Source organism: Balaenoptera physalus, assembly GCF_965194825.1.
Source record: "Balaenoptera physalus genome assembly, chromosome: 15".
In the NCBI taxonomy this organism is placed as follows: Eukaryota; Metazoa; Chordata; class Mammalia; order Artiodactyla; family Balaenopteridae; genus Balaenoptera; species Balaenoptera physalus.
In genome coordinates this window covers 17567532-17594155 of record NC_138894.1, presented here as the reverse complement: position 1 = coordinate 17594155, position 26624 = coordinate 17567532, and the positions used below count along the sequence as shown (strand labels likewise).

Genomic DNA, 26624 nt, shown 5'->3' with positions numbered 1-26624 from the left:
AAACTCAGGTGTGGTTGAAAGGGGCTTGTTATCAATAACAAAAGATACTCCTTTCACCTTCATCACTCAGGAGCTATTTCAGGAGTTGGGGTCAAAAACCAACAATTATAGAAATGATGCTCCTATCACTCTTATCAATGAGGAAAGTATAAGAGTTTTAGGAGATCTGGCCAGAAGCTGGGGACAAAGACTAAAATACATATTTCTTATTACATCACAGTAACACAGACTAAGTCTTGCCAATACTATTAAGGCCCCCAGAAAAGAAAGGACCTGTGTGACCTCAGAAGTCAGTTATGTTCCTCTTAAAGCAGCCTCTCAAAAGACTCTCTTCTTGAGTAGAGAGTTATGTTGATATTGAAGCAACTGAGTTATTTTAGGAAGCATTTTTAATAAACATAAGATGGAGGACTGGGTGGAAAAAGGGATGAAGGTGGATGGATGGATGGATGGATGGAAAGTTAGTATACTTGTTTCATAGAGTTCCATTGACACCTAGGAGGTTTTTCTCTCCACGCTTCATAAAGTTTGTACTTTTACTGTGAAATGATAAGCCATGCCATCTGCTGAGACTGAGGGGCAGGGGTGCAACTGGCTCAACAAGAGAACTTAGGTTCGGAATAGCCCGAGGGGACTGACAAAAGGAGAAGAGTGGGGGCATGTAACCACAGCCCTGTGGATCCAAGAGCTTGCACTTACCCACACTGCTGTGTGATTTTTCTACAGCAGCCAAAATGTGAGTGGTTAAGAAGAAATTGATGTACATATCTCAGAGCCACTTGTTTTCTCACACTTTACTCATCTATGTAAGGAAAATGCAGTCCCTTCATTTTTTAGAGCTTATATGAGCCCCCACTCATTGTGCTCTTCTTTTTCCCTACAATCATTGGATTGTAGGGAAAAAGAAGAGCACAATTTTCGATCCAGCTTGAAACGTGGGCCCATTTCATAATCCAGTCAGTCCCTTTGAACAACACTCAGTAACCTGGGATAAATGCTGCCTCTCTCCTCTCTTGGGGGTTGTCCTGCCCCCAACCCCTCCTCTCCTAGATGCAACACGGGTGTGTAGGGAAGAGCGAGGCTTACATACGTCGCATACACACAAGGCAGAGGAGACGACTCAGGACCCCTGGTACCTCTGGTCTCAGGGATGTCCCTTGTCTACCAGGTAGTACTTGCCACTGAAGTCCGAGCGGCCTGACTCCCGTTCAGCCTAGGCCCCAGGGACAAGAGAGGTTGACTTTAAGAAAAGTTAAGATAAGTGCATTCCAGTAGCCATGTGATAAGGAGAGAAATCAACAATAATTGATCTGATGAATCAGCCGTGTGTGTTTCAGAAACTCTGGAGATGGAGAACGCTTCTGAGAGCCTTTTTGTCAAGGATCCTCAAGGACGCCTTAACTCCTTGACCACTGTCCTTGGACAAGAAGTGGACCGATTTAACAATCTGCTGAGGCTAATACACGTACGCATGCTCACTGCCATCCTTGCTATTGGGTATCAAAGCTCTGTGCAGAGTGTATAACAATGTGAGGTTTCCATTCCCATCACTTCAATATTTCTATCTGGATATGCTAACAGCCCTTCAAGCCCAACTTGTCTAAACCTGAATTCACCCTCCTCTAGTCTGTGTTCCCTATCTCTAATAATGGCCTAGTGACTATGTGGCATTACAAATCCTTCATTATCCTAACTTGCACCCTTAGAATTACCATTGACTCATTAGGAATTTGACCAGGGACCTAAGCACTCAGAGAGATTCAGTGCTTGTTCCTGATGGCTAGTTTGCTTTTAATATCATAGTCTTTATGAAGACTATGTCAACCAGAGTTTCTTAAATTAGAGGCCACAAAACACCTAAATTAGGATCCACTGTGCTGCAGGTTCAAATGTAGATTCCCTGATTCCACTTCAGACCTACGGAGTTAGGATTCCTTGAGGAATTCCTGGGGATATGAATTTTAAATAAACTCCCCCAGATGATGTCAGTGCAATTAAAATTTAAGAACAACTATTTAGACCTTTGCCTTATGCTCAGGAATACTTTCTGAATGATGTTGACTTTGTAATGCTGGCTACAGGACTTCCTGTTGTCTCTGTGCATAACTTTAATAAGGGAAACTATTAGAGACCAAATACTGAGCAGTAACAGGAAAAGTTCTACTGCCAAGCAAGGAACCAAATACCTAGCACAGAATCAAGGCTCAGTGATAAGATTGGGAAGGGCAGCTAGGGTAGATCTTTTAAAGACCGTCTCTTCCCTATTAGGAAAGCAGTCTCCATGTTTCTGGTCGTCTGGCAATACCCAGGCTTTTGGGTTAGGGAGGCACTGGGTCAGCTGAATACGTGACGTCATCACCTTGGGCCTATGGCATCTGGCTAGGTAAACCAGTGTCAGCAGGCCAGGTAGTCAGGTCGGAGCTTATTACCTTCTACATTGAATGAATCAGGGTATAGATGAAGCTGCTGTGATAAAGATCCCCAAATACAGTGGCCAAAACAGGATAGAAATTCACCGCTCTCTCAGTTAAGAGCCCAGACAAAGCTCTGTCTAGGACAGGTAGTTAATCTTGCTTTGTGAGCTCATCCAGGGATCTCAGCTGGAGGGCTGGGTCTTCCAGTCTCAACAGGTAGCTTCCATCTCTGGGACTAAGGTGGCTGTTCCAACTGTCCCCTTTTGCCAGCCACTGGGACAGGGGAAAGAGAGCCGAGGGAGAGCAGCTTCCTCATAAAAATGTAACCCAGAAGTCGCATACATCATTTTTTCTTATATCCCTTTAACCAAAGCTTGGTCACATAGCAACACCCCAGCTGCAAGGGTGGCTGGGAAATGTAGTCCCAATATCTGTATTGGATTGCTCTGTGCCCAGCTAAAACTAAGAGGATACTGTTGTTCAGAGGAGGAAGAGGAGATGGGTGCTGCTCATCTCTGGCCTCTCCACATTATGTATGGTCTTTCACCCACTTAAAGATGGACAAGTCCAAACATCACTTCCTCATAAAGTCTTCCTGGAACACCAGCCCTTCCCTCCACCACCAGATGACAGGGGCCCCTCCTCAGGGCTCCATCACTTGAGGTGTCTGTGTCCATCACTGTATTTGTGTACAATGTACCACCTTGTTTTGTAATTACTCCTCCATGAGTATGGCTCCCCCAGTAGGCAATGAACTTGAAGAGAAGGAGACAAGTATATAAGTCATCTTTGCTTCCCCAGTGCCTGACATGTCCTAAATCTTCCATGAATATTTGAACATGCAAGTGAACGAATGTGGCTCTCAGGAACAAAGTGGTCACTCCTTCTGGTCAAACAATAGTGTCCACCACTAATGGAAGAATTCACCTTAAAAAAAAGTAGAAGAGAGAGGAGCCCTGGGAGAAGCAGGCTGCAAGGCAATCAGGAGTCATAGCCAAGCACTCCCATTGGAGGGAGGGGTGGTGGCCACCACTGTATGCCGGGCCTGCACCAGAGATCTCCCTCATCCTGACCCCTGCCCTGTCCTGCCTTGCCCTAGCTCTGTCCCAGCCTCACTTTCACCTCACCCAGTGAACAGCAAGGCCTCACGGTGGTAGTGATAAGAAAGGCCAAGGGAGGGCGGGAGCATCCGGGGCCTCGGGCTGTCATCTTGGTGAGCTCACTCTCCTCCAGACGGTTACAGAACTGTGCGACAGGGCAAGTCCTGGGAGAGACGAGGCCGCTAGCCATAAGGGAGAACATTCTGACGTGCGCTCTTCCCCCTGAATATGACTACATGCTAGCTGCCTCCTCTAACAGAACTGGCTGCAATGTGACCTCTGTCTATGCTGATTTGGAAGGCACTAGCAGCCTGGCGCCTCCAGCTCTCTGACTTAAGTGTTCTCCATGAATCTTAGATAAGTCCTCTGCTACCTTTTTCCATTTTTGGTGTCTAAGATGGAGTGTTGTTTTGGCTCTGGCTGAGGGCCTTTTTCCTGAGCTCTGCTGCAAATGGTTCCTCAGATCCTAAGAGCATATCTACTTAAAACTCCTCTTTTCTATCACTGCCTCTTGTGAAAAGAGTTGGGAGGAGGGGAATAACTCCGTGAAGGAATGGAAGGATGACTAGACCTGTTTTGTCACATGTCGCTTGTCTCTAGAGCTATCTGCATGTGGTCCTAGGACTTCGTTTTTTAATCAACATAAATTTGGTCTCTAACATCTTCCTGTAATATTTTCCCCATGTGTGGCAGTAGTTGTCACAAAACTGGAACCCATGAGAGCCATACAAATCTATATGGCCTTCCTTTACCTTTAGCCAGGTGGCGGATATTACCCTGTACTTCCCATGGCTGCTGTCGGTCCAGCATCTCCCAGGACTACTGCCGGCCTCTGTCTTTTGTTGAGATAAGGGACATACCTTTAAAAAGTGTTTCCAGTATAAGGAGGCTCTCTGGAATCAGCTGAAAGATTGGTCTCATCTAAGAATCTCCCCTTTCTGCTATAACTCCTGGGGCTGCAGGCTCCCCCTGGGCAGAGTTAGAGGTACTTCCCACGTCCTCATCCCCCTGTCCATGGTTCCCAAATCACTAACCATCAGGCCCATTCTTCCTTTGGCCTGGACGAGAGCTGGATGATGGCTTTTCTCAAAATACTTGGGGGCCATCTCTCCACCTTCCGTTCATCACTTCACTGGATCCTGCTATTATGCCTGAACCACCTCCACTACCAGGTCTTACACCCCTCTGGTCACATGTAAAAAAATGCATGAAAGATTGGAGGGTCTGATCCAGCACATAGTCTACAGAGAGGATGGAACCCAGCAAGCAGGCCCTTAAGCATAAGGCAACACCTGCTACCATGAACAAGTTTCATTCCCACCTGATAATTACATCTGTGAAGGGCACCAACCCCTTTTTATTCTTTCAGACCTCTCTAGATACGCTCAGCAAAGCCATTGCTGGATTGGTGGTGATGTCTGAAGAAATGGAAAAAGTGTATAACAGTTTCCTCAACAACCAGGTTCCCTCTCTGTGGTCCAACACAGCCTACCCATCCCTGAAGCCACTAGGATCGTGGGTCAAAGACCTTATTCTGAGGACTGCATTTGTGGACGTAAGAAAATTCACTTCTTTGGGGTCTGATGAATTTGATGACATGGTTGGCCCTAAAGTTCTTAGGAAGCCCTCGCTAACTGAAATATTGACAACCATCGAGGGATCATCTGAATCCAAAGAAACAGAAACTTCCAGAATAGCATCAGTTTGAAAGTCTTATGCAGATTATAGTATAGTTTGCCCTAGACCCTTATCCCCACAGTCCATTTTAATTCCAGGCCATCTTTGGAGTTTCAGATCTAGTTCATGAGACCTCACCATGAGGTACAGAGCCAATCTGACATTGGTCCAAATGGCCAGGTGTGACCTTGCTGTCCTCTCCCCCTTCTAGAACTTCTGTAATAACAAGGTTCTGGATTTATGGTCAGACTGGTGGGTGAGGAAGGGGGACAGGGCAGGCAGTAAGAATGGGGCTGGTGATAACTCAGGACCGGTTTAGATTCTGCCTCCTGGACACCCTCCAAAATACGACTTTGATTTAAAAGACAAATTCTATCTCAGAAAAAAAAAAAAGTACATTATGGTGTAATGTTTCTCCTTCAGCTGTGGCTCAAAAGAGGACAGCCTAAGTCCTTCTGGATCTCCGGTTTCTTCTTTCCTCAAGGATTTCTAACAGGTACCAGTGCTTTCCCTAGAAAAATCCCATAGGAAAGATCATTATATGTGATGAGTTGTGCCGGGTTTCTAGGAACTTTGAAAATGGCATGGCTGCTGATGGCTTAACCAAGGGGTTATTGATTATAAGGCAGCCCAACAAGGCCCTGCTCTTCCTCGCTCACTGGGGTGGGGAAAGGATGGCAGAAATAGCAGACGTTCCCCCAGCAACCTAATGCTCACTCCTCTCAGGTTACAAGTGCAAGTGCTGCTGCCCTGTGAATGCACACAGCTACCCCAAGTCCCCACGTAACCCATGCTCAAGGGCACTACCTGCTCTCCACCTTCTCTGGCCCCACCTCTGAGCAGCGTCCTTCCCTCTAAAAAATACTCTTACTGTCCCTCCAGTGGCCCTCAGGGATTCTGCCCAGGACCCCAGAGGGGACCAAGGTCTCTGGGCTCCTAGATGCTAATGAGCCCAGCCCTTCATCTGTCTCATCCTGAGTCCCTCCTAAACAGCCTATAGACAGTCCATACAAGACAAGCTAAGCAAGATGCTAAAGTTGGGGAGATTGGGCTCTGAAACTCCCTCACGGGCTTGTCTCTCTCATTGGCAGAGCGGTGCACTTTAGACTTGGCCTCCCCTCTTTTCCCAACCAGGACCAAAATTCGCACATGCTTGGCTCCACCTCTCCCAACTAATTCAGAGTAAAATGTTAATGGTTGGGTCCTCTGGATGGAGAGGAAGCTCTCTAACGCTAGAGCATCCCGGTTGAGGCTCGTGGGGGCCGTGTTTGGGCAATAGTAACCCAGGTTTCTGGCTTTCATATTTACAGGAACTCTTCAAAATCATGCTCGGAAATATAATTTGCCTATAGATGAGCTGAGTTTCAAGTACAACATGATTCCTATCTATCGGGATCAAGCCACAGTTATAGACGCTGCCAAGACAGTGCAGTTTGGACAAGAACTGCCCATGGACATGGAGGTATTGTCCCCCTGACAGTTGTTACAGCACAGCAGCTTCTGTCCCACTGTCATCCAGTATCTCAGGCAATCTCCCCTGCCCCACCCCCCCGCTTTCCATTTGCAGGAGTGGGAGAGGGCAGAGTGGGACTCACAACCCCAAGACAAGCTCCCCAATTAGCAGTGACCGGATGGGAACTACCTAAATTAGTCTGACCTGTAAAAAATATATTTTACAGCAATACTGTAGATACCTACAGTAACTTTCTCATTCGTGCGGAGGCAATATGGCAAGAGGTTAAAAACCAGAGTTTTAGCACTGGGCAGGCCTAAGTAAATTCTGACTTTCTCTCTCCCCAGTTGTGTCTGCAAGAGCAATTACTAACATGTCTGCACCTCAGTGTTCACATCTGCAAAATGGGGCTCATGCCACCAACCTCAGAGCTGTAGGGCAGTGTAACTGAAACTTCAGGTGTCATGTGACCAGCACATAGTGAGCCCACAATAAATAACTGTTATCATAAACTAAACTTATCTGCCTCGTTCACTCAGCTGCCTCCTAGCAGAATTGATATGCTAACTTCATATATCATGTAACTATAACTACATCACATAACCAGTAGGAATGTATCAATACTAAGGAAGCAGTTCAGACTCTTTGCTTACATAGTTTACTCCCTCTAGAGCAGAGGTTCTCAAAATGTGGTCCGCAGACCAGCCGCATCAGCATCACCTGGGCACTTGTTAAAAATGAACTTATTTACAAAACAGAAATAGACTCACAGATGTAGGAAGCAAACTTATGGTTACCAAAGGGGGAAGGGGGGGAGGGAAAAATTAGGAGGTTGGGATTAGCATATACACACTACTATATATAAAATAGATAACCAGCAAGGACCTACTGTATAGCACAGGGAACTATACTAAATATTTTGTAACAACCTATAAGGGAAAAGAATCTGAAAAAGTATATACATATATATATATATATATATATATATATATATATATATAGACATATACATATATATGTTAACTGAATCACTGCTGTATACCTGAAACTAACACAACTTTGTAAATCAACTATACTTCAATTTAAAAAAGAAAAAGAAATGTAAATTCCAAGGACCCTTTCCAGATTGAATCAGAAACTGGGCTGGGACCCAGAAATCTATTTAACAAGTCCTCCAGGGGGTTCTTAGCCCACTTGAGTTTCAGAACCCCTGTTCTAGAATATCTCAACCTCGACTGCAGGTTAGAATCACCTATGGAGCTTTAAAAACATCCTGATGCTCAGTCCACACCCAATTACGTCAAAATCACCCCGATTATATCAGTCATCATTGTATTTTAAAGCTCCCCTGGATATTCCAGTATACAGCTGGGGTGAGAGCCACCACTGCCAATCTGAGCTGCCCACTTTCAACGTGCTGAGATATTGGTGGGGCAGGGAAACCTCTGCTTCAAAGCACCTGTCCACCCCCGTGGGCCTTATTAATGTAATTTTCTATGTGTGCTGTGAAATCAAAGATCTGCTCCAGATTGCCTTTGCCAAGAATGTGTTCACTAGCCGGTCAGTGTAGATGGGGTAAGTGGCTTTTACTAAACCTTCCTTAAAGTGTCATGGTATTAGTAGGAATTGCTCCTGGGTAACTTAATCAGTATCCATTCCACTCAGATCTGCTTGATCTAGTCTTCGCTCTGATTAGCAAAAACACACAAAGACGAGATTGATCCCATATTCATGGATTACTCTATGAAATACTGTAATACGCATGCCTCTTAATTGCCTGTATCTTAAAATGACAATGAAAGAGCTTACGTCTTTAAGGGAATTTGTTTTAGCATCGAAATTTTTTTGATGCCAAAGTATTTGCATGCAAAATAAGGGGAAATCAATTGAAAGATGCACTCCTTGTTATTTTGAGACGCTTCTTAGCCAGGAGAGCATCGCAGGCCCAGGTCAGGACTCATTGAGGCTGCAGGAGGGCAGGACAACACCCACATAAAAGCCCTCGTCCAGTCCGTCCTGGATGCTGGCCCTGCTCTGTGCCTGGCACGCTCCATCTGCCACATAGACTGACTCTGAAGGACAGATGTTTACAGTGACCGCCAGGGCCTCTGTCCCTCCAGCCTGCCCCAGTCTACACACATCTCCACGTGGGTCATGTGCAGTGAACCACGATGATGCCTGGGAGTCCCTGCCTTCTGTGGAGACTGCAAACTGTATAGTCAGCCCATCTCCTGGTCCTCCCGGCAAACGTCTGCAAGACACAGCGAGAGACTGTTGGACGACCTGAGTTCTGTTACAAACAGCAGGGCCACTGTCAGCCCATTGCTGCCTATGTGCCATTTAGGAAAAGGCACTCGCTCTGTGTGTGTGCAGATGGCTCCTACACACAGCTTGGCAAGTGGATGGCAGGACGGTTTCAGCCTCTACTCAGGCAAACCTGCACAAGCATATAGAGCAGCCCCCAAAACAGGAAGGCCTTGCTCTACCTCGCTGCACGCGAGGGACAAACTACAGGACACTAGGTATTAAAGTCCAACCAAAAAGCTCTTACCATCCTTTTATTCACTATAAAACACATCACTTATGACCACACAGCTTGGTCTTCTGCCTGCAGGTGTGAAGCTCCAGTTATCCAAAGGTCTAGGGCCCCAGAACTGGCCAAATTCACTCAATGTTTGAGGAAGGATAAACAGAAGCCCACAACCGGAAGAAATTGTATACCAGTGGTGACATCTAACCACAGGACATTGAGGGACAGGGTCTCTGTCTCTGTCTCTCTTTCTCCTGCAAAATTTCTTTTTTTTTTTTTAATTGATTTATTTTTGGCTGCATTGGGTCTAAGTTGCTGCGCGCGGGCTTTCTCTAGTTGTGGCGAGCAGGGGCTACTCTTCATTGCAGTGCGTGTGCTTCTCATTGTGGTGGCTTCTCTTGTTGTGGAGCATGGGCTCTAGGTACGCGGGCTTCAGTACTTATGGCACACGGGCTCAGTAGTTGTGGCCCACGGGCTTAGTTGCTCCGAGGCATGTGGGATCTTCCCGGACCAGGGATCGAACCCATGTCCCCTGCATTGGCAGGCAGATTCTTAACCACTGCCCCACCAGGGAAGTCCCGCCTCCTGCAAAATTTCTCTTAAAAAACTTTCCATAGGCACTCTGCAAATATTATTGCCAATATATAACCTATCTTCTGGAACGGCACCCAGATCTTTGAAAGGCCTTGCTAAAAATAACAGATGATAATCACAGCCCTCTTGTCCATCCACTTCCCATGAGAAGGGGCAAATCCTAACGTCATTATCAGATATCAGAGTCTGAAGCCCATCAGTGGGTTTCCCAGGGGTACCCCCTACCGGACAGCCTGTGGGAGTGTGAGAAGTATGAGATTTGGTGACAAACTGAAAAACAAATTATTTCACCTTTTGGAGCCTTGGCATTCTCCTCTCTAAAATGTGAGTAATAAAAGAATCTCTGGATTGGTTCTTAGAATTGAGTGAGGATGTAGGACTAGGAGGTGACCCACAAAACTGACCCCTCCTCCTCTTCTCACCTATGAACTTCTGCGTGTCTTTCAGTTGCCCTCTCCTGAGGATGGTGTTCTTGTCCATGGGATATTCATGGATGCTTCTCGATGGGACAATAAGGAGATGGTGATAGAAGACGCACTGCCCGGACAGATGAATCCAATGCTGCCTGTGGTGCATTTTGAACCTCAACAAAATTATGAGCCAAACCCAACACTCTACCACTCCCCACTTTATAAGACAGGGGGCCGGGCAGGTACACTCTCAACCACAGGTGAGGATGTTCTAAGATCAGTATCATGACCGAATGCAAACTACAGTCAAAGTCCAAATGCTAAACTGTAATGTACAAGGGGTGATCTTGGGCCAATTAGCCAGGCATAAAATAAGACTACTTATAACACACAAATTTATAAATGCTGTAATTTCTATTTGTTTTAATGCTGAGTGTAGATTAATATTATAAAGCCAATGCTTGCTTCTATTAGTCTAATGAGTAGAAAATAGTTTATTTTGTGTGTGTGTCTTTCAATTTATTTATTTATTTATTTATTTTATTTATTTTGGTTGTGCCGGGTCTTAGTTGCGGCCTGCGGGCTCCTATGTGCAGCATGCATGTGGGATCTAGTTCCCCGACCAGGGATTGAAACCGCATCCCCTTCATTGGAAGGTGAATTCTAAACAACTGCGCCACCAGGGAAGTCCCAGAAAGTAGTTTATTGAGCAGTGCCTTCTAATTGAAAAATGATGGACTGAGTAGACACATCTATCTCTGACCAAATCCATTGAGACTCAGCATAGAAAAGAGATTTTAAAATAAAAAGTGGAATGCCATGCTACAAAAAGAGAACTCTTAGTAGACCTGAAACTGAGATACAGCCTTGAAAAAAAGGAACCAGATAAAAAGAAAACCATATCAACAGATAAGCTGAAGAATTGAATGCAGACAGCTAGAGAGTGAGCCAAGAAAATGCGCTGAGGAAATCCCTCAAAAGACAGCAGAATGCAATTTTTTTAAGTGACGCTGTGGGAGTCAAAATCACCAACATTTATCTAGTAGGCAATCTGGAAGGAGAAAGGAGAGAAAATGGAAGGGCAATAATATTTGAAAGACTGGCTGATAATTTCCCAGAACTGAAGAAACAGTTGAGTCCTCAGATGATTGAGAGATCTCACAAAGTGGTAGGGGTAATTTTTTTAAATATACAATGAGCAAATAAACAAATTTTAAAAGAAACCTAGATATATCAGAGTGATTCCTAAGATCATCAGAAATAAAGAAAATTCTCAAAGAGATAAAATGCATTAATATGCTGGAACTAAAGTTCCAGAAAATGAGAATCAGATTGACTTCAGACATGTCTCATTATCCACAGTGCATATAAAAATAGAGAAACTTCTTCAAAGGGCTGAGGAAAAACAACTTTGAACCAGAATTGCAAGTGCAACCAAATTATCATCTGAAAGAAAAGTTGTAATAAAGATCGTCTTGGACAAAGGCTCTAAATTAATCACCACTGATCCTCTATTTAAAACACACACACACACAGTTAAATCTTTAATAGTTTGACCATAAAAATGAATTTATAATAACTTGGAACTAAATTTCCAGACGACAGAAATATGGGAGGGAAGGCAGGAAGAAAGAACTAAAAAATCTTTCTCATTTGAATGGAGAATATAGATACTGATGATACTTATTTGTCTAAAAAATATTCAGTTAAAGGGTGCTCTCTAAGGGTAACGTACAGGATAGAACTAAAATAGACATTCGTGTCACATGATCTCCCAGTCCTATGACAAATCTAAAAAAGTGTTCAAAGGTATTTTTTAAATTAATAATGGTATTTACAAGTTTTTGTAGGGACATGTAATTTTATTTGTCTTGGATAAGTTATCTAGGAATGGAATGACTGAATCATGCAGTAGGTATATGTTTAAGTTCTTAAGAAACTGCTAAAATGTTTTCCAAAGTGGCCATAGCACTTAACATCCCCACCAGCAGTGTATGAGGGCTCCAGATCCTCCACATCCTCACCACCACTTAGTACAATCAGTCCTTTTCATTTTAGATGATAGATGACAGATAGATAGGTAGATGATGATGATAGATAGATATAGATAGATGATAGATAGATGATAGATAGATAGATAGATAGATAGATGATAGATAGATAGATAGATGATAGATAGATAGATAGATAGATAGATAGATAGATAGATAGATAGATAGATGATAGATGATAGATAGATAGATATAGATAGATAGATGATAGATAGATAGATAGATAGATAGATAGATAGATAGATAGATAGATAGAAAATAGAATATAGTGGCATCTCTTTGTGGTTTTAATTTGCATTTCCCTAATGACTAATGACAGTAACCATCTTTTCTTTTCTGGTGCTTATTTATATCTTCTCAGATGAAGTGTCTGTTCCAATCTTTTGCCCATTTTTTAATAGAGTCATTTGTCTTCTTATTATTGGCTAAAATTCCAACAGGAACTCTGTGGTTTTCAGGAAAGGAACAAAGAAAAGGTAGTAATTAAAATGACGTTGCACTGGCACAAGATTCTATAAATAGATCCAATGTACTGGAGAGAGAGCCCAGAAATGCACTGTGCATATGTGGGAACTTGACATATAATACCAGCATCATTTAAAATTGATCAGGAAGAGGGAAATTATTCCACAAATGATCCTGGGACAATTGGTTATACCAAACTTAGATCCTTATCTCCTATCACATACAAAAATTAAACCACAGATGGACTCTATAGACTTAATCATCACTAAAATTTAAAATTATTAACCTTAATGAAATAACGGCTCTAAGTAATAATTATCAGCTGCTGCTGACATTCCAACAAAGAAAGACAACCAGACACAAGGCGCTTCCTGATGGAAGTGCACACCACCTAGGAAGTATTCTTGCCAAAAAAACTCAACCCTGAATGTGATCACACTTCTAGATCTAACCGCCCTTGCAGGGATAGAGGAACATGTGTAAAGTCACCACAGGGATGCTGTCAACAAAAGCCAGACTCTGGGGAACCTCACAGGAGAAATAGCCTGGTTGTTTCAACAAAAATATTACAAGGGGGCGGCAAAAGGAACAGAGGGGAACCTACCAATTGAAAGAAATTTAAACAACACATCACTGTTGCAAGGTATGGACTTTATTTGAATGTCAATTCAAACTAATGGTTGCTGTACATATACATTCTGCATATGTACTATAAAATGCCATTCGAGCACCTGCCAAGGCACCATGCAGGGAACGACATACAAAGACAAGGAAAGGGGAGATGTAGGCATTCTCTGCTGGGGACACCACCACCTTCCCCGATTTCCACACAGATGGGGTTTGCTGTGAAGGCCAGAAACAGCAACTCCCATCCTGAGGGCAGAGTCCTCTTCTTCTCAACCTGGCCCCGGCCCCCCTCACCCAGGCACACAGTGAAGAAACGGTAAAAGTGCCCTCTTACTTCTGATGTCCCAGAGCTGAGGGACATACCTGTGACTGCACTTAGTCATCTCAGGACCCCAGTGCCTACCTACTGGGTGGAACAAAGGATGGATGGATAGATGGATGGATGGATGGATGGATGGATGGATGGACAAGCAGATGGACAAATGGATGGATGCCCAACCTACCAACTGTATCCCCTGAATCCCATTAAAACTCAGGCCTCAATCCTAGCCCAATGCTCCCTGAAACAAATTGCAGAGAACTTGAAACAGTTTATAAGGTTATACAAGGTCTAAGCTGGACAGGTTCTAAAGGATCGTTTGTTCTAACATCTTCATTTTACAAAGCATAAAACTGAAATCTGTAGAGGATTATTTGCCCTTCTTCTTTAGAGGCAAAGTCAGGTCTGGAGCCCAGGTGTCTAAACTCCCAGTACAGTGATTTTTGTATTAAGGGGTTATTCTTTAAAGTAACAACCCTTTTTTCCCTGTATTCTTAACTAGGTCATTCAACCAACTTTGTGGTGACCATCCTCTTACCCTCCAAGCGGTCCAAAGATTACTGGATTGCCAAGGGATCGGCTTTGCTCTGCCAACTAAATGAGTGAAAAGGTGCCACCTCTGTGCTTAAAAAGAACCAGGCCAGAGATCTTGCCTGATGGGGGAGAAAAGTCTACGTAATTTATATGCGAGCAAAACAGGTTTACTTCTGATCTGGCTTAAAGGTAGCAAGTGTGGCTTTTATTTCTTTTATAACCTAAAATAAAGTGTTTTGAGTTTCTCTTTCTGGTGGTAATTCAAGCTCTGATGTGAAAGCAGTGGGTTCAGCGCTCACCTCTTAAGCCTGCTCCCCTCCCCCATGCAAGAGGCAGCTTCCCATCAGTAAGGGGGGGGGTGCGGGGACAGTGGGGGGGGCCGAGTCAGACCTCAGCACTTCCTCATCCACATGGGCTTCCTTCCTCTTCACGCTAATGTGAAAGGCCCACTGTACACGTCAGTCTCATGGCCCTAGGTTCTTCCATTTCTAGACCAGATTAAGGCTCAGGGCCCAACACATGAGATCTGGGCCCGTGGTGCCATTCCCCCATGCTGTGGGGCTGGATTACAATCCTTAGAAGAGCCTGCGGTCTTTCACGATAGTGCAGGTCACTCCCGCTCAAGTGCAGAGGAATTTTCCGCTTTGGGGTAAAACTGTGTGAAAACGGGCCAAGCCGCCCTCCAGGTCCATTGGCGACCCTGCCACCTCAAAAGCAGTGCTGAGATGGAGCGGCCACTGTGGTTTGCAAACCATTTTGCGTCAGCCCTGCCAACAGGGTCTGTTGCTTCCTGGGCCCAGATATGTGCCAAGAAATTGGCTACCACCCAGCTAGGATGTGGACCTCTGGAGAAAGCCACGCCCCCTGCTTACAGGAAGAACAGGGTCAGCCGCAGCAATCCTTCCCTCCCATTTTACCTTCCCGCCCCCCACCTTCACCCCCATACCTACCAAGCTAAGAATAGACTCAAGTCACTGAGAAGCAGGGAGCACCACTTCTATTAGGAATCAGAGGGAAGAGGTGCCTCCTAAGTCATGGGAGTGGCTGCAGCGGCAGAAGTCAGAGGGTTGATATTAGGCACCGCAGCAGCTGTAATCCAAAGTCAGAAAGCTGCAGGAAACTGTGCCAGCCTCATGCAGAGCCTGGCCACTGCACAAACTTGTGTCTGCTGGAGCCTGCACACAACTGCCACTACTACCAAAGAAACGGGTCTTCTGCCCCTTTCACCTTCCAAATCTCACTAAGCGTATCTCATTAGAAGACTCTCGATCAGAGCAGCAAGGGAATCTCGGAAAGTTTAGCCCTCCTGCCCCTGCAATACAGGGGGCACAGAATGGAGCAAAGGTGGTGAACATGGATCCTGAGTGCTGTCACATCACTCAGTGGGACCCAAAGATCTTCTTGGCCCTGGAAATGACCAAGAATGAACCCACAAGAAAGTCTCTGGAAAAAGGAAGGGAAGGCCACAGAGCTGCAAGCCCAGGCAATCAAGGTACCTGAAACCAGATACTTCTTATTGGTCCCATCTAAGTCCTGGGCAGACCCTCTGGGTTTTTGTGAGCTGCTCAGAGGCCCAGGAGAACCAAAAGGAAACTCTGCCACAGGCGGGGGACCCTGGTCTGTAACCATGGTGGGAGCAGGGGGAGGGGGAGGGGGGCGGGTATCAGCTGGGCAGGGCTGAAAGTTCCCATTTCAGACTCAACTAGGGAAATTCTATTTTTAATCATTTTATATACAGATTCTTCATAAGACTTTATTTGGAAAACACAAAGACATATAAACAATAAGTAACGCACAGGACAGGGACGGGGGGAAGAGGTTGAAAACCACTTTCTTGCACAACACCTCTGACAAAGCCTACCTATCCACCAGTCTTCAGCATGTGGATGAGACACCCTCTCACACTGTACATAGTGAAAGCACTTGTCAGAGTGCAGGACCCACACTAGTCACCAGACCTGGAATAGAGAGGAGCAGAACAGAAGTTGCACAGCCTACTGACTCTGTTGCATCCAGAACCAGGAGAGGATGGGGAGAAGAGCAGCAGGAAGGAGGAAAGGGGCAGGGTCCACGGCTGCAGGCAGGCCCAGGAGAGGGGCCAGGAGTGCAGCAGGGATAATATTCAGAGCATGTGAGCAAAAAGAGTTGTTTGCTTGGTATACACATTGTGGCAAAAAATCTACACAAAAAAAGTATTTCATAATTTTCTTACAATTAATTATTTTCATACAGCTCATTATGTTACAAAACTATACACCTCCCCCAAGCATTGCTGGATAACCCAAAGTCATTCCTTGGAAAAAGAAGAATCAACGCTGGCTTTTTTATTTTGAGTCTCTTCTCCTGGGTTGGGCCTATCAGGGCCAGAGCAGAGTATGGAGTACAGAATGGCTGTCCTTCAAGTCTGAGGCGTCAGGTCTTGGCTTGGCTCCTCTGGTCATTACAGGAGGGTTGTCTCTGTTTGGAAAGCCAGCACCAGCACCCATAACACAGGTGTCCAGACAGACAGGCAGGCACTGCTGACCACCATCTGGCTGTGGGGAGACTGCCCAGGGCGAGGGAGCCGCAGCTCGGCGGAGATGCGCCTGTCCAGAACGGGGACCTGGAGCTGTGGGATCCCAGCACTTGGAGGCAAAGAGAAAGACACAGTCTCAGGGCACAGCAAGAGCCACTGGATACTCCGAGGCCCCCAAAGGTCTACACAGCTTCTTTTCACCTCTCTCCTCCAAAGACAGGAATGGATCTTAGTATGTTAATAGATTTCCTATGTCTTGGCCCTCGTTACTACTGCTACAACAAAACCAAATGATACAGGCACTAAGACTAGCACACTGAACAACTCTCCCCCAGCTATTTGCTTCTTGGTTCAAGGATTATTAAAACTAGTTTGCTCAGACTTGTTAATTATCAGCCTCTGGGCAATGTCAAAGCAGGGACCCTCCTCCCTGACCACACAGAGAGGCACCGCCAAGCCAGGAGGATTCCTCTCCGGGTCTCTGGCTCTCTCCCCTACCCCAGCTTGGGTCTCATGTGAACACCATGCAGCCTTCCCAGGTCAAGACAGAACAAGCTCAGGCTCACCTGGTCCTTTCAGCTCAGCTCTGGTGTAAAGTGCCCAATTCCTGCATGGCCACCTTGAAAGGAAATGGACCAGACTGAGAAGGTACTAAACAGGTCAGTGTATTCCTCCATCAGTGAAGGATGGTTGAGGAGCCTCCCCATGTCAGGCACCATGGGGCACATGGACACCAACAGGATCTGTCCCTGCTCTCCAGGTCACATTTGGCTGCCAGCTTCTGTCCATTTGAAAATGCAAACCCTACTGCACACGGGATGCCTGCCTCAAACCTTTCAGTGGCACCCTACTACTCTCAGGCATGAGATTCTCACAGTCATTCCATCCAATTTACCTTCTAGACCTACCTCACCCCTCTTCCCACTGACCTCCCAGGCTCCAGCCAGAATTACTACATCTTGGTTCCTTTAACATGATCACTCTCTCCACATCAGGCTTTTGCACTGTTCCCCTTGCTGGGAACTCCCTCCCCTCCCCGTTCAGTTGTTTACACATTCATTCAACATTTATTATTAAGCACCTATGCAGGTATCAGATGCCTGCATCTCCTGATCCAGACTCAGAAGCTCTGTTCATTGGGCTCCATTTTGTCAGGAGCAGCAACCAAAAGGTCGCTTCCTCCAGAAGGCCCTTCCTGACACCCGCCACCCTAAGTTAGGTAGTAATGTCCAACACACAAACAAACACACGCACATCCCCGCAGCCCCCTACATTCCCCTTGTGAATAATCAACTCAAAATCCAGCTTCCTCCCCAGACTGTGAGCTCCATGAAGGCAGGGCCAATGTCGGTCTGGTTCACCCCCAAAGCCACAGCACCAACACAACAGTGGGCACATAGGAAGAACTCAAAAAGTTTGGTATAAATTGAACTGTATCCTGGATCCCAGGCCTCTCTGGTGTAGTTCTTCCAGCAGAAACCAGGCTGGGTCCCCATCTTTGGCTCCTCTACCCACCTCTGATCCACCCACTGGGCATCTCTGCGAGTGCACATTCTGTGGTCGCCATGCTCCCTGCAAAACGTAGGGGCTGAACAAGCCCATTCCTACAGAGGTGCTTCCAGCTCCGGAAAGCTATGAGCTTCTCCCTGATCTGCGGTGGAGAAAGGGCTGGGAAATCAAGTTCTTCTCAACCTTTATTCCAGCCTCATGCTACTTTTAACAGACCCACCCATGCCCCCCGCCCCATCCATTAACAAAGATAAATATGGGGTCCTGGCCCGGGCCCTGGCTTGAAGCAATTACTTTTAATCTGGATTCACCTCCACCAGAGTGGACAAAAGACCGCTGTCCAGGCCATGAGGAACGGGAAAGGCTGCACCGTGATGGTGGGGACACTCACCCCCTGCCACAGCCTTGAACTTCCGCCCCTGAAGCAATGTGACCCGCATTCCTGGGCTGCTGCCCACCCGCACTTCCGGGGTGAGGACTGACCGGGCGATGGGCTCGCGGCTGGCCCAGCCCGGCCCAGCCACCTCACCTCTCCTCCAGTCGGACCCACAGGTCGCTGAACTGCCGGAGCCGCTGCCTCCGCTGCGGCCGCCTCTGCTTCTTCTGGAACTTTCGTCGTGCCTCGCCCGGCAGGTCAGCACTTCTGGGCAGAGACACGTGGAGCCGCAACAGTGGGGGCCCGGCAGACCCAGCTTCCGGTGCCTGAGTTTCCGGGGCGGGCGCTTCCGGAGCCAAGACGGCAGAGGAGGCGGGCTGTGACGACGGTTTCCGGTCTTTTCTCTGTAAACAGGGGAGGAAGGAAGAGGGATGGAAGGAAGGTCCCCCAGCATGATGCCCTCCCCCGCCTTTAAGGCTCAGGACCTCACAAAAGGCAGATAATGTGAAAGTTCAAGCCGGCTGGGGAGGCAGGGGTCTCGAAGCCACCTCGAAAAGTGATCACTTTGACGCCTTTGTTTCTCCCTCACATACCCTCATTGTACTCCCTCCAAATCCCCTAGCCCTGGGGAAGAAATAAAAGATTCTTTCTTAACTGCTTATAATTACTGCACTTGCCTAACAACAGGTCACCACTGCCTAGAAAGTCACTGAAGATTACGGCGTTTTAAGAGGAGTGAAAAATGTTTAAATGCTATTTACTTAGAACAGTTGAAGTGGCCCTTAACCCTGTTCCTCCCTCCTGTATCCCTATAAGGGCTCTGCTCAGAAAGAGGCTCTTCAACAGCCACAGCAGCCTGCCCAGATTCAAGCTCCCGATGCTCAGAATCATCCCTCAAGGATTGTCACATGGCTGCCGAGAAGGGGAATAAGGAAGGAGGTATCTCCACAGCCAGTGCCCTCGTTATGTCCTCACCCACCCCTTCCCTATGGGCATCTCCCTGGCTCTGGGCCCTTAGTCCCTCGCCCCTTCTTCTCCCTGAACAGGAGCTCCTTTAGAGATCTCATGCTCCCTCATGACCTCACCCAGGAGCACCGTAGAGAAGCGCACCACTGAAAACTCTTAGACGCTACCGTCACAGAACACAGGACAGCTGCTGCAGTCACACACATCAAACTCGCCAGGACGTGGCAGAGGGTGAACCCAGGCCTTTGCACTGGATCTCACAGACTCTGAGAGAATTAGGGGTAGGGGCACTGAATGGATCCCTGGCAGAGGAAACTACATGAACAAAGAGGAAGGGGCTGGAAAGCTAAAACTTGGAGAAGAAAGGGCAGAAAGAAAAGGGCTGTGCAGGCGAGGAGTCCGAACTGTATCCTGACTCTGACAAGCTGTGTCACCTTCAGTTTCTTCATCAGTAAGGGAGAAGAAACCCCCACCCCACAGGCTGGTGTTGAGGGTTAATTGAGAGTTGGTGTGAACCCGGTTACCACCTGACAATTGATCAATAAACGTTCCTTCCTCCCCAGGGAAGTGTGAGCAACCCAGTAAATGACAGGACTGCTTCTCAGCCTTCATTGTGTGTCAGAATCTCATGGAGAACCTAGGGGTAAGACGGGAATAAAGACACAGACCTACTAGAGAATGGACTTGAGGATACAGGGAGGGGAAGGGTAAGCTGGGACAAAGTGAGAGAGTGGCATGGACATATATACACTACCAAACGTAAAATAGATAGCTAGTGGGAAGCAGCCGCATAGCACAGGGAGATCAGCTCCGTGGTTTGTGACCACGTAGAGGGGTGGGATAGGGAGGGTGGGAGGGAGGGAGACGCAAGAAGGAAGAGATATGGGAACATATGTATATGTATAACTGATTCACTTTGTTATAAAGCAGAAACCAACACACCATTGTAAAGCAATTATACTCCAATGAAGATGTTAAAAAATAAATTTAAAAAATAAATTAAAAAATTAAAAATCTCCTGGAGAGATTTTTCAAATGTTGACTCCTGACCTCTCTTCCCCCAGGGGCAGGTGTCAGGGTTAGAGGCAGATTTAAGGAGTCTGCGAACAGCCAGCAACACACACACACACACCCATACACACTCCCAAGCAGGGCCCTCTCTGGCAACCCCAAAGATAGTGTGATAAACCCCAGCCGTGCCAGTCAGCCTGGGGCCAGGGGCTGAGAAGTGATCGGAGGGCCCAGCCCACCCTGCTTGCCAAGAGCACACAGTCCAGTGGGTGAGGAAAGAGCCACAGACCCTCTCCCTCAAACAAACAGAGAATCCCTAAGGGCTGGGCTCTCCCCGCAGAGCTGAAGGAGAACGGAGGGAGAGATGGATGGAGATCTGCAGCAGGGCTTTGTCAGTCAGGGGAGGAGTGGAGGGAGACTGCAGACAGTGGAAAGGAAGAGCATTAGCAAAGGTGGAGAGGCAGCGGCGAGGACAAAAGGTTTTCCGATATCAGAGGCAGATCCGCGCTGGGAAAAGGTGGGGTCTGGGTGCCAAGGCATCAGCATGAAGAAACTGGACTTTGGAAGAGAGCAACAAGAAACCCTGAAGGTTTCTGAGTCAGGGACACTTGCAAGATTAGTCCCACAGAAAGGTGGAGAAGGGACCAGAGGGTGATGACCTTAGGAACAAAGGGGGCAAATCTGAGAGAGATTTTAATGGAAGAAGCCAGAAGCCTGGTGAAGGTGGAAAATGAGAAGAAGTCTTAGGTGAGGGCTTTTGTAAACTAGAAAGTACTGTGTGAAGAACTGCTGTTACTGATAAACGGAGTGCAAGATATGGAGAGAGGTGGAGGATGAGATAAGCCCAGGATGTAGTCAAGCTTTCCAGAGAATCATGGCTCATTGGGATGGAAAGCGGCTCCCAAGGAGGAACCTCTGGAGTGACGGGATAGAGGAGGACCTGGCCTGAGACAACATGAGGTGAAGGTGGGTCTTCCGAGTAGAAAGAGGGCACCTGGAGAAGGAAGCCATCGGGCAGGCACCACAGCTGGACCCCCCTCTCCATCCCCTCCCGGCAGAGGGCAGGCATTTTCCTCCTGGAGTCCTTGCACCACAGCTGAGGGCTCTGCCAGGAGGGGGCGCTGGTGACCACGATCTGGAGGGAGTGGGAGAGGAATGGAAGGTGTGCTAAACTGTGTTCCCTCAAAATTCACATGCTGAAGCTCTAACCCCCAGTGCCTCAGAATGTGGCTGTTTTTGAAGACAAGACTTTTAAAGAAGTGATTAAGTTAAAATGAGGCCTTTAGGTTGGGCCCTAATCCAGTCTGACTGGTGTCCTTAGAAGAGGAAGTGTGGACACACAGAGACACCAGAGTTGTGCGCACATCAAGGAGAGGCCACGTGGGGACAGTGAAAAGGTGGCCACCTGCAAGCCAAAGAGAGAGGCCTCAGGAGAAACCAAACCTGCCGACACCTTGATCTTGGCGTCTAGCCTCCAGAACCATGAGAAAATAAATTTCTATTGTTGAAGCCACCCAGTCTGTGGTATTTTGTTAGGGCAGCCCAAGCAGACTGGAACAGAGTGGGTAGGAAGGGCCACCTTGTGCCCACTAGGACGACATGGGGCAGAGACTAGCAGGGAGGCCAGCGTGGGGCAGCAGCATTACTGAGGGTGGGAGATCCTGGCCTCCTCAATTCTTTACGGAAGGGGCCACAGGGCAGGAGGGTGACTGCATAAAAATGAGAACTAAACAGACCAGGGGGTAGGAAACAGCTCAGAGAAAGAGAAGGGGCTTTGCTTCTGCCCCGGAGATGGGTCTGACAGGCACTGCCAGCATCTCCAGCCCCCCTGACCTTACATTATGACTGATTCCACCACCTGCCTGCCTAAAACTTGCCAAGGGCCCAGGTCAAAGGCACTGAGCGTTAAGCCAAATCACCCCTCCTGGGCCCCAGGACCAAGGAGCATCCTCCCCTTACCTTCCTTTCTGCCTCAAGCGCTGCTGAGGAAAGGCCAGTGTGGCCTCCACTACCCAAAGTGCCCAGCCGGCCAACCCAAGTCTGACACAGTCCCAGCCACGAGGGGCCGCCAGCTGAGCTGGGCACCGAGTGGCTGCTTGGTGTCCGTGCTGGGGCCCCTGGAGCCGCTCAGGACACAGCCCACCCTGGCGCCCAAGCAGCCCTGTGTGGCTCTTGGCTCCCCTAACTGCTCCCTGACCGGGATAGAAGCACAGGAAGGTTACTTGTTGATGGGTCATCCAGCAGGGGCATGTTCTACCTCATAGCCTTCGCGCCACAGAACATCAAGAACTGTGTTGTTGCCCATGAAATGCCCTGCAGTAAGAAAAATGATCAGAAATGTGGCAGCTCTCGTGACCCCGAAACACACACCCCGGAACCAAGAAATAACCCTGCCAACCCCCTCCCTTCTGACCAGCCCAGTACAGTTCAGAAAGCTTTTCTGCAAGGGGGCCTCTCAACAGCTCTGCCAGGCAGGCAGGGCAGGATAAGCAGCGTTTCAGAGATCAGGGCTCGGGATCAGAACCACGCGGTGAGCTGCCCCGAGTCACACAGCTAAGAGGACACCAAGTCCCAACCTTCCATCTCTGGAGCCAGCGCGGACAGTCCTGGCCATTCTCGTTTATGTAAACCAAGCACCTCTGAGACCCCAGGCCCCTTCTGTCCTATGTTTACTTAAAAATGCACAATAAAACCCTCCTTTTAGCAGAAGCCACCATAGCTGGAAACCTCAACCTGAATTTTATTTCGCTTTTTTCTTTTTCAATAAAAAGCAACAAAGATCAACCAGATAAGCTTACAGTGGCTTCGTCAAATAAGTATTTTAAAAGGGTAGATCCTGGGATTCATCTTCTCTCGTTTCAGGTTTTGATGCTCAGAACTGACATGATCCTCTAGGGTCACAATGCCCCTCTCTGTGACAGTTGGCACTTTAATGTCCTAAATGGCTAATTAAATTGCAGCGCTCCATTCTCTGATCCAGCAGAACCTTAGATGTATCGTTATTACCTCCACTTGAAAATGGAAAACAGGTAAAGTAGGCTCAGGACTTCACACACAGAAGAAACAGCAGAGCAGAATCTAAACCCAGGCAGCTTGGCCCCAGGGTCTATGCAATTTTGACAACCGAATACTCAAGAGGCAGAGACCAGGAAAGCAAATTAAGGTCCACCCAAACTCTCCTTTGTCCTGACTCCACAGCACTAAGAAGCAGAGGGAACTTAGAGCAGCCTCTGGGAGCCTGGGGAGCCCGAGGGTGGTGTTTGGGGCAGAAGGTACTGGGCTCTACTGCATTCTTGGGTCCCACCATAGAGTTTAGGACCCCAAGACTGATGAAGGGCAACTGACTCAGATGAAAGGGATGTTGGCAAGGCCCAGATTAGCCCCGGTGCAGAAGTGCAGCAAACTCATGTATAGAGTATGCCTGGACTCGGGGCGGGGGGAAGGAGACTGAGCTTGCAGAGTGCTGCTGCGAGGGCTTCCACTCTCCCAGCCGTTACCAAGTCCATGTGACAGGGAGTAATCACAATAATAAAGATAGTGAACATTTCCTGAGCATTACGAGGTGCAGGGCACTGTTCTCAGTGCCTTACACATCATTCAGCCTCCCCCCAACAACAACCCGATAAGGTAAGTGTATTATTACCCCCATTTTACAGATGAGGAAGAGGCACAGGTGGTGCCCAGGTGGTCTGGCTCCAGCGTCCATGCTCTCAACCAATTAGGAATGAAAACAGTATTTGTCGAGCGAATGAACAGCCCCTATCAGCAATCTTTAGCATTAAGGACCAAGCTATTCCGTGTGACTTCAATTTCCTTCTACTCCAAAGGTGAGCTCCATTTCTCATCTTTAAATTTCATCTGCAGATCCCTTCACTGTTGCAGTTTAAACCTCTGGAGCTTTCAGTTTGGGGTGATCCTCACTTTACAATCAAAAGTGTGCTAACCACACAGCATCTTAAATTCCTCACTGCCAAGGGTAAGAGTTTGGGAGCAATTTCTGAATTTCTGTGGTTCCCTCTGGTCAACTCAGCCTTCAGAAGGCACCAGAAGAAATAGACTCATGAGGTGGAGAAACCAGCCCCACGAAGACAACTGCACCCTGGTGGCTATCCAGGACACTCCTGATACCCAGAGTGCCCAGGGGCTGTGAGGTCTCTACCCAGAGCTGCAGCCGTATGAAGAACCATGACTGAGAATCAGGCAAGCCCAGGTGTCCCAGTGTCACCTGTGCCATGTGTCCAGCACAGTCCCCGTCTGGAGGGATGGCCCTCCAAACTGCCCAGGTCCAACCCACCTGGCAGGCCGACGTCCTCTCAAAGCCTCTCCTTGCCCCTGCTCCCAGTGCCCCATCATCCCAACAGCGGATGGCAGGGAAGCTCTTAAAACATCAGCTGAGTCCAGCAGGAGTGACAGGCAGAAGCCCACACTCAGGGGCGGGCAGCCTTGTGTGCCCAGCTCTCGCCTGTTCCATTTCGCAGACCTGCCAGAGCCGCTGGAACAAAGCCACAGGCTCTGAGTCCTAACAGAGGACCGCCATCACCCCACGAGGAGACGAGCCACAGGGGCCTCTGGGGCCTGACCCCTGTCAGGGTGCCTGCAGGGTGAGGGCTGACAGCTGAAAGCCATTCATTGACACAGGCGGGACATGGGCACGGCGCCACACAGCACGGTCCACAATCCAACTACGGAACACGGGACTCACGGCGGAGGAAACCCACTCCCAGACCCACCCAGGGCTACCAAGGCAGACACTGCAATTTGTTTCATGATAGAATTTTTCAACAAACAAGATACAGGAACCTGACCCCTTATTTTTGTCTACAACAGCTTTATTGGAATATCATTCACATAACATAAAATTCTTTCTTTTCAAGTGTACGATTCAGTGACTTTGGGAACATTCACAAAGTGGTGCAACCCTCGCCATTAATTTTAAAACATTTTCGGGAGCTGAGATTTTGATAGGGCTTGCGCTGAATGTGTAGCTCAATTTGGGGAATATTGTCATCTTAACATTATTTATTATGTCTTCCAATCCACAAACATGAAATGTCTTTCTATTTACTTAGGTCTTCTTTAATTCCTTTCCATGATGTTTTTAGTTTTTATTTTGCATCTTGCTTGTCCCTAAATTGAGTCCTTAGTGTTTTTTATGCTGGTGTAAATGGAACTGGTTTCTTTTGTTTTAACTTATTTTTTTTAATTGAAGTATAGTTGATTCACAATGTTGTGTTAGTTTCAGGTGTACAGCAAAGTGATTCAGTTTTATATATATATGTATATATAAATGTGTATGTATGTGTAAATATATGTACGTATATATTCTTTTCTGATTCTTTTCTATTATAGGTTATTACAAGATATTGAATATAGTGGAACTGGTTTCTTAGTTGCATTTCCGCATTATTCACTGCTAGGGTATAGAAATACAACTGGTTTTTGTATATTGACCTTGTATCCTGAACTCAGTTATTAGTTCTAATAGGTGTTTCTTGTGGATTACTTAGGATTTTCTATCCACAAGATGATGAAAAAAGATATGGTTTACTTCCTCCTTTCCAATGTGAATGCCTTTTATTTCTTTTCCTTGTCTAATTATCCTGGCTAGAACCTTTAGCACAATGTCAAAGAGAAGTGGTGAGAGCAGACATCCATGTCTTGTACCTCATCTTAGGAGGAAAGCATTCAGTCTTTCATCATTAAATATGATGTCAACTATGGGTTTTTCATAGCAACTTTTTTAACAGGTTGTTAAAGTCCCCTTCCATTCCTAGTCTGATGAGTGTTTTTATCATGAAAGAGTTCCATTTTGTCAAATGCTTTTCTGCATCCATTGAGATGATCATGTGATTCTTGTCTTTTATTCCATTAATATGGGATATTACATTAATTGAGTTTCAGATGTTGTGGTAAGCTAAATAACGGTTCCCCAAAATATATCCAGATCCCAATCCTTAAAACCTGTGAATGCTATCGTATATGGCAAAGAAGGGGGGTAGGTGTTTTGCAGATGAAAGTAAGCTAAGGATCGTGAGATAAGGAGATTACACTGGATCACTCACTGCTATTCCAG

The 26624-nt window shown here is 47.0% G+C and overlaps 2 protein-coding genes across 2 annotated transcripts in view; one reads left to right on the top strand and one right to left on the bottom strand.

The window, feature by feature from the left end:
- The window catches only part of DNAH6 (dynein axonemal heavy chain 6), a 293021-nt gene extending 278602 nt beyond the window's left edge, over positions 1-14419 (top strand). Inside the window, exons 72-77 of the mRNA XM_082425941.1 lie at positions 1338-1465; positions 4884-5069; positions 5615-5687; positions 6502-6653; positions 10216-10438; positions 14143-14419. Coding sequence (XP_082282067.1) covers positions 1338-1465; positions 4884-5069; positions 5615-5687; positions 6502-6653; positions 10216-10438; positions 14143-14246 — 866 coding nt within the window. The 3' untranslated portion in view covers positions 14247-14419. The remainder of the gene's footprint in view (positions 1-1337; positions 1466-4883; positions 5070-5614; positions 5688-6501; positions 6654-10215; positions 10439-14142) is intronic.
- Positions 14420-15879: 1460 nt separating this feature from the next.
- The window catches only part of TRABD2A (TraB domain containing 2A), a 59844-nt gene continuing 49099 nt past the window's right edge, over positions 15880-26624 (bottom strand). Inside the window, 4 exon segments of the mRNA XM_082425942.1 lie at positions 15880-16798; positions 18728-18978; positions 22763-22786; positions 22788-22864. Coding sequence (XP_082282068.1) covers positions 16615-16798; positions 18728-18978; positions 22763-22786; positions 22788-22864 — 536 coding nt within the window. The 3' untranslated portion in view covers positions 15880-16614.